Source organism: Lotus japonicus, chromosome 4 (assembly GCF_012489685.1).
Source record: "Lotus japonicus ecotype B-129 chromosome 4, LjGifu_v1.2".
Lineage (NCBI taxonomy): Eukaryota > Viridiplantae > Streptophyta > Magnoliopsida > Fabales > Fabaceae > Lotus > Lotus japonicus.
The window spans coordinates 73243238-73260436 of record NC_080044.1 but is presented as its reverse complement, the minus strand read 5'-3'; the positions used below and the strand labels follow the sequence as shown (position 1 = coordinate 73260436).

At 34.8% G+C, this 17199-nt stretch overlaps 1 protein-coding gene across 1 annotated transcript; it reads right to left on the bottom strand.

Moving 5' to 3' along the window:
• Window positions 1-6669: 6669 nt before the first annotated feature.
• Window positions 6670-10507, bottom strand: LOC130711438 (serine/threonine-protein kinase BRI1-like 2). The gene has a single exon (XM_057561057.1). The coding sequence runs from the start codon at window positions 10310-10312 to the stop codon at window positions 6914-6916; it is 3399 nt and encodes a 1132-aa protein (XP_057417040.1). The 5' UTR covers window positions 10313-10507; the 3' UTR covers window positions 6670-6913.
• Between the last annotated feature and the right edge of the window lie 6692 nt (window positions 10508-17199).

The following is a 17199-nucleotide window of genomic DNA, read 5'->3' as shown; positions in this document are numbered from 1 at the left end:
CTTCTATAGTAACTGGGTAACCGTACCTTAGTAATAATTTGATAAAAATCAGACTCTGTATGTAAATTTGACTTTCACTTTTTAAATTCTTAATTCTCACGAAGTAATGTCATGCTATAAATATAGTATATATCCTAAAGTGAGCTTACTAGAAAATATTTACAAATAATATCACACTATAAAATAATATTCACAAAATGTAAACTATTTTTCTAAATAGAAATTCAAATAAAAATATTATTATTTTTAAAAGTTTCAATTAACTAAAAAAATATTCTTTTTTTTTGAGTTTTTACAAATTCAAATTTTCTACCAATTGGAGTGCTTTTCCAAAATTAAAAAAAATATATCAAAAATTGAGAGAAACTATATATAGTGTGAGGATATCTATTGCATGCATGTGGTGAGGAAAAAAAAGGAATCGATTTTGTTGTTTTCAGAAAAGAACGAGACAAAGTTATGAATGTTGTTGGACTAAAGTATGATGTATGCTATATTGTCAGTGTGGTTGAGCATATAAGGACCCCTTAAGACTTATATATATTAAATAAACGACACATGTGACATTCATCTGAGTGAACGATCACAGTGGTTGGGACCATTTTCTATATACGATCCAAAGAGGACCCTTTTTAAGATCCAATTCGATGTGGGAAACAAAAGGGAAAATGGAGGGAGAGAAAAAATAAGGGAAGGGTCGTTTTCATTGCATTTGTGTTGTGTTTCCTTTTAAATGCATATATAGATATATAATAAAAACATTGCATGTTTTTCAGTGCCACAGTTAAAATGGTTGTGCACAGGCACACGTCGTTCTCAACATAAACAAACACACACAAGACTCTAAAGACGCATGTGCTTTTAACAGGCGAGAATTAAGGGTTTCAGTGTCAGCAGCGTAGGTATAGGCGGTACATTCAGTTGCTTTTTCATTCATTTAGGTGCAAACTAGCATGGAATCCATGTCATAGTTCTTGGTTTAGAGAGGATTAAAGTAAGTTAGCATGAAAAGAATGAGAAGATAGTGAAATTGGTTTTTGAATGCGGGCAAATTTGGATTTATAAGAATGAAATTACCGACATTTTATCTTACTATGAATTAAGTTTAACTTGATCGATCAATATTTTATGTAATCAAGGATCGTATGAGGTATTTTCTTAGTCCATGGATGGAATGGTAAACTCTCAATTATTATGGATCAATTTGATCCTTAAACCTAAAAAGAATTGGAAGTTTTTGTTGTGAGTTGAGAGACGATGTTATCGTTAGTGTAGGTGCTCCTCCCTTGTAAGTGAGGTGTACCTTTCGTAAATAGTACCTACAAAAATACTATGACTCTCTCAAATTACAAACAATATGTGATGAGTATGAGTTGGATTAGATTGTGTGTAAATTGGTCCATTTTGGGTGTGATCATATAGGGGGTGAGGAAAAGCCTCCTTGGTTCAGTCTACATCATTCAAATTCTCAAGCACGACGTGGTTAGCAACAAGCGCTTTGATCTTTTAGGTCAAGTGTCCTTCCCCTCAGATAGAAAAACAACGGATCTTGCCTCTACGGCTCTACCCATCCTTGAGTGTGGTGCTTGGCCCTTGGACAGTATGAACCAGTGACTTTGAGGACGTTTGAGTGGAAAACTTATGAAGACGTTCAGTTTTTTGCCTCTTTTCCATTTATTCATCATCTAGAACATGCCTATTTCATAATTGTCACAAAAAATTGAGAGTTATGTAAAGAAAGTACAACATATAAAAATCAGTACAAAATAGACGTTCATCACATACTAAGTGGAAATGATCATAGGACTCTGAGGCAATGTTAACCCATCTTGAGACGCTTTGACCTCTCCCATGTATGAAGAGAGAGACAAATCAAAATAAAGGTACATTAATCTAAAACCATATTACCTTAGACACTTAGTTATTTGGGCACTAAAGCATCTTCACAGCTACCATCGGCGAAGGACTTCATACGACGAAGAAGCAGCAACCATTAAATGCGGAGCACCATCGATGCCTTACCACCTCATCCATTGTGTGGAAGAGTTACACTCAACTAGAATTAGGGATGACAATATAATCCGAACCTGACCCGATTTTACGGGTAAAATCCGATATGATTGAGTTTGGATTTGAGTTTTGTGAAACCCGCACCCGAACTCGAACAATATATATAAAATTATAAAACTACTCCTATATATACAATGTTAACAACTTGATTTGTTAACAATTTAATTATATTTAAACAACAATATATCATATTTTAAAAAGATATAAAACAACAATGTTCTCACCAAAAAAAATATAAGTTACACTTTATTTTACAATGAAGTCTATGCATCAAGTTAGGTTAGGACGTGAGTTTGAGACTATAACGAGTTTGGGTAAACTCAAAACTCAACAAATTTTGGGTTTAGATTAGGCATGGGAGTTCGGCTTTAGATTTGGGAAAAGCAAAACCCGAGCCTGACCCGATCCATTGTCATCACTAACTAGAATGACTAGTAGAATTTTGTTCAACCAATATATATATTTGGACATTGTGATCTAACTTCATTGAGGGGCCATACCTATCTAGCAATTCATTGAGGGGCCATAAGTAAAAATTATATGTCTGTTGTTCATAGATTAAAATCTCTACATATCTGGCACTGCTCTTGGGCTGAGTTTTTCCAAATGAGCATTCTAAATATGATAATTAATTTTGTTATTTGCTGATAAATTCTCATATCAAAGGGGGGAAATCTCAATATAACAGATAAAAGGTAGAGAGAAAGTGGGTGTGGCGTTTAATTTGGTGATTGTTCTTTTGACAATTCAAACCAAGGCAAAAACTAAGGCAGATAGGTGGTGCTCAAAAGGGTTACCCTGTTAATGATTTCTGGTGTTAGGGACCACGTGCACCTCTTTCTTTCCCCACCTTTCAATGCAACCTTTCTCTTTTTGGCTTTCTATAATGGATTGCTACGCCCCAAGAATTTGGCTTTATCCATATACTCTTTAGATAGCTACGGTACAAGAATTCTTTTTCTTTCATTAGTTAAGGGAACTACGTATTTAATTTGAAGGCTAATCATCCTAATGAGTTACTTTCAATAATTTGGATTTCAAATACGGCTCTATACTATGTAGTTTGGAATGTCCACTACTACTACATTTCTAAATTCTCATAGCCTTTTTTTTTAAATCAATAGCCTTTATATCAACTTAAAAACGAAATAGATTTTATACATTTATAGAAGTATATGATACAATACCATACATGTTGCGTGCATAGAGATTAAAGGTATACAAATGTAGTTAATTCGTGTTAGGTGCGCCACTAGAAATAATATGGACACTACCAGAAAATTGTCCAATTCAGTTGCTAAATTGGTTAATTAGCGACCGAATTTTTCCGTAGCAAATACTTTAGTTGATGATGTTTAGTTGTTGATCAGTGTCTGAATTTAGCGTATGAATTAGAAATGAATTTAGCGTCGACCGAGTTAGCAATGAATTTTGTGACCGATTTAGCAATGAAATTAGCGATAGAAATAGTGACGAAATTATTGACAAATTTAGTAATGAAAACTGTCCAATTCAACTCCTAAATTGATTAATGACTGAATTAGCGACCAAATTTACCGTAGCAAATACCTTAGTCAATAATGTTTAGTGGTTGATCAACGTTTGAATTAGAGATGGACTTAACGACCGAGTTAGCAATGAAATTTGTGACTAATTTAGCAATGAACTTAGTGTTAGAGATAGTGACAAAATTATTAACAAATTTAGTGGTGGAAATACGTGATGAATTTAGCAACGGGATCATTGATTAATTTAGTGGCTAAATTAAAATCTGTCACTAAATCATTTAAAAAAGAAAAAAAGATTGAGCATTATTTTTTTTATTCATCGGAAAAATATGTATTGAGCATTATACTTGGACTAATTAATAAAATCATTAGAAGTAAATATTGCTCAAAATTTAAGACATCCACAATTAACTACACAATGCCATGTTTGAAGATAAAATGCATTTGCTAAAAACAAAAGAAGACACGACTTGGCTAAAAAGATTGAAAAAAAAGTCATCGAGCAACTGGCTTAGTAAAGATATGAAACTATGAAAGAGAAAAGAATTAGAGATTTTATATGAAGAATTGAATAATACCGCCTAAAACTAGCTATATATGTCTCTTGCTTAGAATGATTGACCAACTAATTCAGCCAGAGCAATAGAAAAGTGCAAGCAGCTCAAATAATTCCCTACAGGAGATTAAAAATGTTCAACTATAGCAAAATTGATTAGTTGAATTCATCACATACTAGGGTTCGTTGAGAAGAAAGGTTCGTAGGGTTAAATATGTATTTAGTCCTTGGATAATATGCGTGAATTGAATCTGGTTTCTCATAATAATTCATAACTTTTAATCCATAACATTATCGAAATATGTGATGTTAGTCCTGTTATATTTTTTGCGACAGTTTTTGTGTATTAACGACAATTTTAGCCGTCATAAACTATTTATTCTCAGTTTTAGTGGCGGTTTAAACCACCACAAAATGAACGAGTGACTAATTTCACCAATTTCATTAGTGTTGAGGACTAAAAGCTATGAAATTCTTTTAGAGATATTTACTCATATTTTACAAGAACCAAAAACATATTTAACCCAATATTATTTCAAAGATACACTTAGCGACCAATAGTTCTGTCGCTATTGTCACAAAAACTTCGTCACAAAACAGCGATGGAAACTTCCGTCGTTAAATCTCTTCCATACCTATTTTATTATATAAAACTACACTTAGCGACCACCATATCTGTCACAAAATTGTCAACTTTGCCATCGATACTCAAACATAAATTTAAGTCTCATATCACAATGTAGCGACAGAAAATTCCATCACAACATTAGAGACTGAATAAGGTTACTAAAGGAAAATTTATTTAACTAGATCCTCTAGATGAGGATTGAGAACAGTGGCGGACCTTGGAGAGGACAGGGAGGAGCCCTGGCTCCCTCATGCTTTTGGAAAATTCCTATATTAGGAATTGTTGGGACTATTTTGTGTCCAAAGAAATATAATAAATATTTTTTAAGCGAATTTATGACATACATTTCTCGTGTCCCCGTGGTTAGTGCCTTGCTATTTATTCACCAGGTCTAGGGATCAATTCCACTTTACACCTGTTTTTAAGGTGTTATTTTCACATTGTTTTATATTTTACCAACTATCCAATTGGCTCCACTGAAAGTCTTTATGTATTTATTTACGACTTCATTTATATCTTTTAACTTATCATTAATCTTGATAATAACTTTTATACTATTAATTATACAAGCTCAAAAAGAATAAAAAATGACCATTTGCTCGTATTACTATTAAAAAAATCAATTCATGTATTAACATAGTATTTTAGCTCCCTCAAATATTCCGATCAAGTTTCGCCACTGATTGAGAATATAGTCATTTCAAATTGTCTGCTGTCTCAAGACATCAACATGCATGCTTGTTGGTTTGTCCGGCCCAGGTTGTGGGTATTTAATTCTGGATCATGTGCTTTGGCCCATTTGGTATTTTTTTTTAGTTCAGATTTGGACCGTGGATCCTCCTCCTCAAACTGTGTTCAATTTGTTTCTTCCTTCTTAAAGTTTTTATTTCTTAGAGAAATTTGAGTTCTTACTTAAAATAAGAATTTATATAATTAATTAGTATAATTTGAGTTCTTACTTAAACTGTGTTCAATTATAAGGAAGTTATTACAGTCAAAGTTGAAAATGCTTCCAATTAGAGAGTAGAACTGTTGTTAAAGAACTCTAGGTAGCATGTAAGGACAGCTTAAGTAACTATAAGTAAGATTGCTTAAAGTTCCAAATTTTGAGTTGAAACTTAAGAACCTTTAAGTTTTTTTCATTATGATAGATCAGAAAACATAAAACGCAATATATACAACCAAATAACATAAATAATCAGAAGGTGATATCTTCAATTTTATTTTAGTATAATGTGTTAAGTAAAGACTATATGGGTATGTGCCACATAAAGGGATTTTACCAATTAGCAAATAATCTTGCTAACTTGTATATAGATAGGTTTGATCTTCCATATTTTAACCCATTAGCGGATAAGCCTCTTAATTAGCATATATATGCACATAGGTTTCTTGACATACTTAAAGGTCTTAGGATGCATTTGGAATAACAGTTTAACTAAGCACCCTTTGCCATAACATAAGCACTTATGCATAAGCTATTTCAATAGATTGAAATAAGCTGAAAGTAAGTTATAAATAAACATGCTCTTTTTCATAAACTATTTTGAAAAAGTTGTGAAAATAAACTCAAAACAACTAATAAATAGGTTATAAGTTATTTATATAAGCTCTCTAAAACGCTGCATAAACACATATGCTCTAAAATAAGCTCAAATAAGCTCTTGACCTTACACAAACTACCCAAATCACTTAAAGTGACCTTTTACTGATTGAATCTTTATTGGGCGCAGCTAAATTCCATGGCTGAGAAAATCACAGGCATTATGCCAGAACAGTCAACCTCAATCCCAGTTTTTCTCAAGAATGCTTAATTTTCCTAAGAGTGAATCAGTAAGCTAAGTCATCAATCTTTAGCATATCACCTTTTTCTTGTTTGTTGCATTGCCTTATTAATGGGGATTAGATCACCTTAATTTAATGAGCCTCAATTGGTTTCTGATTTCACATATGTAATTACTCCAATGCCAATATTGGTTGAAGTAACATTGTATCACTGATAACAAATACTACACAACACAACAAGTGAAGAAAGAAATTTAGAAACTAGGCACAACATCTCAGTAACAACAGCTATAGAGAAAATCTTACAAGCCTCAAATATATCTTCATCACTTGTCATCATGATTATGAACAACAATATGGTTCATTTCAAGCACTGTTGCTGCTTCCATCTGATCCAGGTATAAGCTCTCTCAGCAGGGCTACAACCTGCAACATGCTTGGCCTTCTAGAAGGCAAGTCATCAACACACCGCAAAGTAACCTCCAAATATCGTATCATCTCTTTCACTTCTTTAACTTCAGCTTCATCTGTTGATCCTTGAGTCTCCAAAAGCATATCATTGTCAATCACCTCCATTTGTTTTCCTTCGCGAACCTTCATCTTCGCCCACCCCACCAAGTTAGTGTCACCAAAATCCTCTTTATCGGTAGGGCGTTTCCCACTGAGAAGTTCCAACATCACAACACCAAATGAGTAAACATCACCTTTTGCAGTGCACCTGAAGCTTTGATAGTACTCTGGTGGAACATAGCCTGGTGTTCCTGCTAATGTGCTCACACTGAGATGTGTGTCAAGTGCACTTATTAATCTCGCCATTCCAAAATCAGAGACCCTGGACTCCATTTCATGATCAAGCAGCACATTGCTTGATTTCATGTCTCTGTGGATGATGTGAGGGATGCAATTGTGGTGGAGAAAACAAAGTCCTTTAGCAGCACCTCTTGCAATTTTTTTCCTTTCTTCCCATGTTAGGATTCGTCGATCGCGTGTCTTTGTTCTCCCGTGAAGCATCTCTTCTAGGCTTCCATACTCCATGTATTCATATACAAGGAGCCTCTCTTCCCCTACTTTGCAGTACCCTAACAAAGGGACAAGGTTTCTGTGCTTGATTTTCCCTAAGGTTTCCATCTCAGCCATGAATTCTCTATCACCCTGGCAGCTTAATCTAATGAGCTTCTTGATAGCAACACATGAACCATCTTTGAGTGTGGCCTTGAATACTTCACCGAAACCTCCGCACCCGATTAGGCTTTCTGCTGAGAACCCATTGGTTGCTTCAATCAACTGTGAAAATTTCAGCTTCCTAAGCTGCCTTTGAAATGTTGCTACATTGATGCTTAATGGCTCTTTCTCTTTGTCAATTTTCCATGTTGTTGCAGCATGACATGCTTGCAAGCTATTAAGCATTTTCACCTCCTCAGCCTCCCTCCTCCTTGCATTCACTGCAATTGCCCACACAATCAAAATGCATATAGAAGCAACAGAGATGAGAATCCCCATGACAATGCTGTTTGCCCATGGTGCTGTTGATCTTCTATGGCTTCTACTAGCATCTTCACTTGGATCTGTTGTGGGATTGGTGTTTTCATTCTTGCAGTCAGGCAATGGAACACCACAAAGACCTGGATTATTTGCATACTGAGAAGCTGGAAGTGTGCTTAATTGTCCCCTAGATGGAATTTGCCCTGTTAACTCATTGTTAGAAAGATCAATCTGCACTAAGAATGAGAGGTTTGAGAATGAGTCAGGGATATGACCCTGAAATCTATTATTCGATGCATCAAACACTCCTAAATTTTTTAGCTGGCCTAGTGATGAAGGGATTTCACCAGATAGCTGATTGTGAGACAATTCAAGAACCTGCAAAGCCACCATGTCTCCAAACTCTTCCGGGATTCTTCCACGAAGCTGGTTGTAGGAAAGATCAAGATACTCCAAAGTCTGGTACTTAGTGAATAAACTAAGCACAGGACCAGAATAGAGCCTAGTGAAATCACAAGTCCTTAATGTTGGCACCTGCAAGAGCCTTTCAGGTCTAATTCCAGAGAATTCTAGCAACCCTCCAACTCCTTTACATGAGTTTCCAACATTTCTCACAAACACCAAAGTGTTCCCTGAGAGGATTCCAAACAATGATTTTGCTCCTATCTGTCTTCCAAGCCTTGGAGGGATCTCTCCTGTGAGCTTGTTGCTGTTCAAATCCAACCACACCAAGCTGCTACAATTTGCAAGCTCTGATGGAATTTCACCACTCAAACTATTATTTCCAAGCTGCAGAACTGCTAGCCTTGTCAAGAGGCCAAACTCTGGAGGTATCTCACCACTGAGCTCATTGCTTGTGAGTGATATCCATTCAAGGTTGCTGCAATTGAAAAGCTCAATGGGAATTCCACCACCGAGGTGATTGTTGTTCAGTATAAGATCCTTGAGATTCTTGCACTGGCCCAATTTTGGTGGAATCCTTCCTTCCAAGCCATTGAACCATGCTATTAGCTGCTCAAGATTCTCAAGCTGTCCAAGCTCATCAGGGATTGAACCGTTGAGGTAGTTTAAGCTGAAATCAAGTGTCTTCAGTTGAGAGCATTTTGAAAGTTCAGCTGGGATTTCACCTGAAATGAGATTATCTGGCATTCTAAGCTCCTCAAGGGAACCTGCTCCTGGACATAAATCTCTGGGGATAGATCCATAGATTTTATTTGAGCTGAAGTCCACAATCCTCAGTTTCTTGCAGGATGATATTGAAGATGGAAATTTCCCTGAGATAGCATTATTTCCCAACCTCAGTTCCTGCAATGATCCAAGGCTATGAAAGATTGACTCTGGTAATTCCCCTGACATGTTGTTGTTAGCAATCTCAAGAACTTGAAGCCAAGTGCAAGAAGAGAAGCTAGTTGGGATTGAGCCTGATATGTTGTTGAAAGAGAGCCTAAGCTCTAAAAGTGAAGCACAAGCATTTCCAAATTCTGAAGGGATCCATCCTGTGATTTGATTGTGTGAAAGATCCAAAGTCTGAAGCTTGTTCAGCTGACCCAAATCCTTTGGGATTCCCCCAGAAATGAAATTATTGGCCAAGTTCAAGCTCTTAAGGCTGGTGCAGTTTGACAAAGAGATGGGAATTGAGTCTGATAAATGGTTGCCAGATAGATCAAGCTGCAACAAGGAACTGCACTCAATTTTTAAACCAGAAATTGAGCCTGACAAGTTGTTGGAAGAAATGTCAAGGGATTGAAGCTTATCAGAATTTTGCAGGAAATTTTGAGGAATTGGACCTGTCAAGTTGTTGTAAGAAAGATTCACAACAACCAGGTTTGGACAACTGGAGAAAAGATTCTCAGGGATAGGACCTGTAACTCCACCAAAGGACAGATCAAGCTGTGTCAAACTATATGGAAGCTGAAGCAGAGAAGTGGAATTTACAGAAAATGAATTCAGAGACAGTTTCAGAACAGATAACATGTCTAAAGAAGAAAGAGGATCAAGAGAAATAATCCCAACAAGATTGTTATTCCCACTGATATCAATCCCAGTAACTCTTCCTAGAGTGCAAGAAACTCCATACCAGGTGCATGGATTCCTACTGAGCTTCCACCCTGACAAAACTCCATCTGGATCCTTCTGAATCATCTTTTTGAAATAAAGAAGAGCCTGTGCATCAGTTTTGATGGAAGAAACTGCTCCACCTTCTTCAGTTGTGGGAAGCAAAATAGTTATCAAAAGAAGTGTGACAATGAGATGAGGCAAAAGCTGAAGTGGGCTGTTCTCCATTGAGAAAAACAAGCTTGTGCAGAGCCAGAACACACAGGTCTGGTTGAGAGAAAGAGCTGCAAAGTCTTGCAGAGAGATATAGAAGGTTGTGTGTAGAAAGAAGAAAGACACAGTGAGAGTGGTGAATATGATGGGAATTTTGCTGTGCTAAAACCTTTGGCAAAAGTAGTTGCTTTATGTGTTTATAAAAATGAAAGGAGGGAATGGTGATGAGAAGGAATAAGGTTCTATACTTATACGTTATTATTAGTATAATAAACCGTGCATAGTAGAGATGGAGAAGGATATTGACATGTAGATAACGGCGCAGTGCAGACACTAAACAGACTCAAAGTAAGAAATGAAGAGAAAAAGAAAACACTATGAATGCATGTATTATTTACATGTAGTATGTATGAAGAAATGAAAATAATTTCTAAGCCTTGTCAATATTCTAGCATGTGCGATACTCATATGTCGATTGAATGTCACTTATTCCGATTCCAACATGGGATCACTTGAGAAATTGACAGGAGTGGGAGAATGGAAAATTTAGTTATGGATGGATTTGACTATTGGTCAATGGATTTGGGACCCACAGACAAAGATCGGCGCTAAATAGAAAAGAGAAAAAAAGGAAATGAAAACCTGAGACTTTGGCCTGTGCTTGATCGATCCAAGAGTTACTGTCTGTCAGAGAAGCGTGAGAATGTTTCCCCACATACATCATCATATTGGCACTATGTGCACCATATGTGGTTTGTTCTATAGTTTTGAAGCATTTTTCCTCCCTCGTATTTGCACTCACAAGTACAGCTAGCTGCTTAGTGCAATTACCACTTTGGCAAATAACATGAAACTTCAATCTTTCCAACTAGGTGAATCAATAGACATCTAGCTTGTTTGGTTCTGTAGTTGAAAAAAGTCTAAGGGGTCGCCCAATGTGGATCCCGTGATATCAACATTCAATGGAGATTTGGGTTGTTCTACCCGTGAAGTGTATTGTCATGTAACCAGCTACCGGATACTACTCACTCCGTTCTTGATCTTTTGTTGTTTAAGGTTATGCACATTGTTTAAGAGTGCAATCATTGATATATTTGTTGACATAAACACCCCTATTTAATGTTGAAAAAAAGTGAAGAAAGAGACTAATAGTTATTGGTTAAGAAACTTGCTATGATTTTGATTGGTGAAGATAAGAGGTGGTATGTGAGAGATGTTGTATTAAATGAGGGTATACATGAAATAAATTGAGAAAAAATGCATTGGGTGTGTAAAACAACAAAAGTTTTGGAATTTATGCCAAAACTTAAAACAACAAAAGATCAGGAACGGAGGGAGTAATTTCTAAAAGTACTTTGAAAATATATTTTAGAAACTAAAATTTGGAATATAATTTTAAAGACATTCTAATTTTCCGAAGAAAAAAAAATTCTAGATTTAATTTCCACAATTTATTTGGATATTAGTTTTCAATAGTAGTGGTTTTTTTAACTTTATTGGCTGTTTTAGATTGTTAGAACCTAAATTTGTTGATTGAATGTCAACTTGTACTGGGATTTAGAAAACATTTTAATACTCACATTCTTGGCGCATTACTAGTGTATTTATTGAGTCATTTTTTATCATAGTGAAATTAGCTCTTTCAATAATAAAAAATTCACAAGATTCTAACCTAAGATATTATTTTAAAGATATTATTTAAAGAACGAACATGTTGGTCTTATTCATGATAATGTTATTATTTTTGTTGTCAATGTTGTAGTTGTTCCCCTTATCATAACAAGTGGTATAGGGGATTCCTTACCTGAGAGTTATACACTCTTGAGTGTAGATTATATTTGAAATGAGTAATCATATATAAATAGTGTAGATATTTGATAGACACTCAATTTTTCTTTTTCTTTTTCTTTTTCTTATTACATATATGATATATTATTACATTAATTACATTTCTCTCATCTTTTTCTTTCTCACCTTAAATGTTTGTTAGTTTTCTGCATGTATAAAAATCATTTTCCATTTGGAAATCTATATATGAGCTTTTCATTAGCGTGATTGTTTGATATACAATACAATACAGCTTTTTAAAAGAATTGTAAATCTTTTATTGGAGACCCCACGTGTTGAAATCTGAAGGGAAATTCATGATAGTGTGATATGGTTGAATGTTTCCTGGGGAAAAAATTATATAGCCATAGGTAGAGTAAAGAAATAGAGGAGGCCCACCATGAAGCAACATCAATGAGCTCGATGTTAGTGGCATGGGAGGTGATGATGACCACTCTTGCACCTTTGTCATTCTTCCTATGCAAGCAGGGGCGGAGGGTTTAATTATATATATAATTGATACATGTTTGATTTATCTTAAGTAAATTTTCATGTTCGAGTTTGGAAAAAAAATCATTGAGAGTACTTATCTCATCAAAATGTGGATAATCTCGTCTCGAATAGAATTGTCTCATGTGGACGATACACTCTTGAAACAGTGACTGGGTTCAATCCACCCTAATCTTTAGATTTAACTTTTTAGCTGGGTTTGGGACCATGTCTTACTTTACTGCAACTCTAAATAGCAGAGTCTGTTTAGTGAATCCCAGTTGAGTTGTTAGACATCACCAAATGAAGATTTTGTGTCTGCAAGTGGAGATTTCCTTTAAAGGAGAGGATTAAATAAATGTATTGAGTCTCATCTAGATAGGGGCACAAACTAATATGTATAAGAGAGAAAAGACATTTAATCATGAAGTACTTTTACAACAGATTATAGACATTTGGATTGTTATCACCCAAATAAATGGAATCCTCAAATACAGAATTCGCAAGGCACAAGAAGGAAAAATATTCACTATGAGTCTTAGGAGTTAGGATAATGCAGATTTGACACACCTTGTTGACAATAAAATGAAATCTCAGGTCTTATAAAAATGACATACAGACTACAGAGGACTGTCAACAACAGAACAGTACATGGAAGGATCATCACCATTAGCTGAGAGAATAAGACCATATACCATATGTTTAGACCTAGGTTTGCCATGTAACATATTGTTAGCTTTATCCTCATCCATTATCTATCTAATGATGAGGAAAAAACACTCATCCAAAAGGATGGGAATATGAAATGTAAGATCATTTACCATTCCACAATCCATATCCCAAAATTGCTTAGGAAGAAAATTTTCATGTAGCACGACACTGTCTTTGGCTCTTTGCCATCTCAAGTAAGTTCAATTCTTTCTTTAACCAATCCATTTCACAGTGACTTTGTGGTGGCTAAAAACTCCCACTAAACTAACAGGGGGAGTGAGAGAAGCTGATCACTTTATTATTGTGATAAATGTAGGATTGCATTTTGACCGTGAGAATTTGATGTTACAGAAAAACTGTGCGATAATTGGGGTTGTCTAAATGACCCTATGTAAAACTTGGGTTAAATCACCCTATGATGAGGTGTCCCAGTAATATTAGAACAAATGTATTAGTAATTCCAACTCATTTCATTATTCATTTTATTTTATATTTTTATAATATTAAATAATCTATTTGTACAATAAACCAATCAATTAAAATAATTACACATAACTACTTTCCCCAAAGGAAAATTGAGAACCCTAATCCCCAATTTCGTCCATGCTTTGTTTCGTCCTTCTTCTTAGCCTCTTCTTGCCACATTCCAAACACGCATACACATAGCTTGTGCACCCAGCTAATTCTCTTTTAAGAAAACATTTTTTCCCTCGTTTCATGATCTTAATGTCATTTGCTGAATATTTTAATGTCTCATATATGAACCAATAAAATCGACAAATTAAACTCATGGTATAAAGTATAAACAGTCAATTGTTCTTACATATGTAGAAACGTGCATGCATAAAAGATGACTTTGTGTATATGCTGAATCGCGAATTAATATCCTTAGCAAAGAGACCAAGAAGATGAGCAAACAAAGCAGATTAAAGCATGGAAGAAATTGGGGTTCTTAGTTTTTTGAAAAAAGGAGTTATATGTTAATTATTCTAATTGATTGGTTTATTGTGCAAATAAATTAGAGTAAAATGAATAATGAAATGAGCTGGAATTTATAAATACACATGTTCTATTATTATTGGGACATTTCATCAAGGATGATTTAACCCAAATTTTATGTAGGGTTATTTAGACAACCCCGCGATAATTATACTAACTATTACTCCCTCCGTTTCTAATCTTTTGTTGTTTTAACTTTTGGCCTAAATTCCAAAACTTTTGTTGTTTTACAAATCCAATGCATTTTTTCTCAATTTATTCCATGTTTACCCTCATTTAATATTATCTCTCTCACCTACCACCACTTATTTTCACCAATCAAAACCATAACAAATTTTTTAACCAATAACTATCATTCTCTCTCTTCACTCTAACTCAACATTAAATAGGGGTGTTTATGTCAGCAAATATATCAATAATTGCACTCTTAAACAATGTGCATAGCCTTAAACAACAAAAGATCAGGAACGGAGGGAGTATTAATTAGTTTTCAATACGGTGACCCATTCATAATCATTTCGAAGGTAAGGGATGGCTTTGGTATGTACAAGCGAATTGTTCTAAGCATGCACTCCCATAAACATGTATGTAAATAAATTCACTAAATTGTAAAGCCTACAAATCCTTAAGATTTCAGCTGGTAGCTAGCTAGCGAGTTAGGAGGATTTTGGTGTGCTATTAAGTTCTTAACACGAGAAGCTTCAGGTAGAATTTCAATCTGCTCGAACTAGCTAGCCTAGTTGAGGTACTTGACATGCCTTAATTTCAATCAGATCAATATAATTTGAACTTTTAATACAAAATAAATATGGGTAACCCCTAGGTTTTAGTAGCGAACAATTTTTTTGTGATTACAAGTATAAAACAAAGCAAGGAAACTTGCACTTCAAATTCAGAGGCATTAATTGACTTTTGCTTTCCTTTTTATGTGATTACAACTTTGAAAAAATTTGACATTGAGAAGGAATACAATAATTAGGGATGATTATTTGCCTAGGTGCCAATGCCTCCAAAGCTTTGATAACTTTTTGGAATGGTAACAAAGTATATATGACAATGAAGTTCAATTCAATTTTATCAGAATTCTTTCAAATCTATTGGGGCATTTACCCTTTGAGAGGGCACTGGTACTGAGAGGGTCCCAAAGGAGTGGGACTTTTGATGCAAAATATGGAAGAAGTATGAATAAGACCAAGTTGTCTTCCATGGCACGCCGAGGACCGACTCACATATCACTTCCCACTAATGTGATTTTTCTCACAGAATCCAAATGATTGATTGTGACCCAAAATTCATATCCCCTTTTGTCTCTCCAATCCCAATATTTCATCTATCTCGAAATTCATGTCATTTTGTGAATGTTTTTGCAAAGAAATTAAATGTGTGTAACCATGAATGGCCTTTTTCAAATGATGAAAATATAATTCCCTTGGCGTGTAAGACTTAGTCCTCCTTGGGATAGAGTAGTGTTTGCGTTCTTTATGGCTTTTTCATATATCATTCTCTATTCGGATTCATCATTGATATAATAGCTTTAATTTTGGACTTGATGGTTGCTTTTATTATATGTTGTTTTATGTATCCCCCATTAGTGATTGATTAGATTTAAGTTGACTTCCCGTTCATTTCTTTGAAACTTTTACAAAGGAAAATAGATTGATAAATACTCACTTTATATGCCTTTATAAGGCGAATCGTTGTTTACAAATTACTCATTATAATAACGGGAATGAAATCAATGAATTGAATACTATACCGCCATGTAATTAGAGATTTAGAGGTATTAAAAATTTAATCAATCTACTCTAAATTCCAAAAATTAATGATTCGTTGAGGTTAAAAGTAAAACATGACTCACTTCTAACTAAACTTTAACTAGTAGGGATTGCAACGAGGTGGGACAAGTGTGGGCAGTGCCTATCCATATTATTGTATGGATTTTAGGCCATTTTCTCCGTCAACTATTTTTGGGTGGTAGTGATGAGAATGTGTGTGAGAGAATTGATAGCAATTACTTGTGTCTTTTGAACGAAGGGTTACACCTTGCACCATCAACATGTCTTACATATCACTAATATTTTGAACATTGATATGCTGATGAGCACCATCAATGGGACTTACGTTTGGTTCACATTTTCATGGAGGCTAACTCGAGGGCTGATTTTATGGCTAAGTCCAGACTACATAGTTTAAAGTAAATTTTTCTACAATTGATTCTAAAATTAAAATAATACAGAGACAAGCTTCTATGAGAAACTTCTAGGGTGTCAAAATGATTCTAAGAAAAAAACCATGATCCGAACAAACTATTTGACAGTGAACTTGGATGAACTTGGATTTTACCTTATCGAGTGTCTATTTTGGATTGAACGCCCGCTTGTCAGCTCCTTCCTTTTCGTTTTCTTTGGATTTGTAATTTCTCAAGCACACACAAAACCCTAAACTTAAAATTGGTAAAGTAAATGTAGCATAGGCTTTGTGTAAATCATCCTTTTGTGACATGGTTTTCCTCTTCACCATGCTCTCTAAGTTAAACAAATGCTATTTGAGATAATGCAGCATAATAGTAGCAATTGGTGTTGGTGATGTGCTACTCAAACAGGTAAGTGACAATTTGATAAAAACTAGTTGACCTTCTGCTTCAAATCCCAAGAGTTGAAGCCTATTCAAAGAATTTTTTTAGCATTTATGCTGAAATTTTCAATTAGCTCAAATTTCCTCTTCACCGTGCGACATTTTTATCTATGAAGTTGCTAACTTAATAACATTTAAACTATTATTTTGCGGATACTCAAATTTGCTGACTAAAGACTACATTAGATTGTTGATTGGTCGATGATAATACTAAATGGTAATTTTCATACAGCAGAAAGAAA

Coding starts and splice junctions, on each gene's coding strand:
- LOC130711438 (XM_057561057.1), bottom strand. CDS start 10,312: ATGGAGAACAGCCCACTTCAGCTTTTGCCTCATCTCATTGTCACACTT.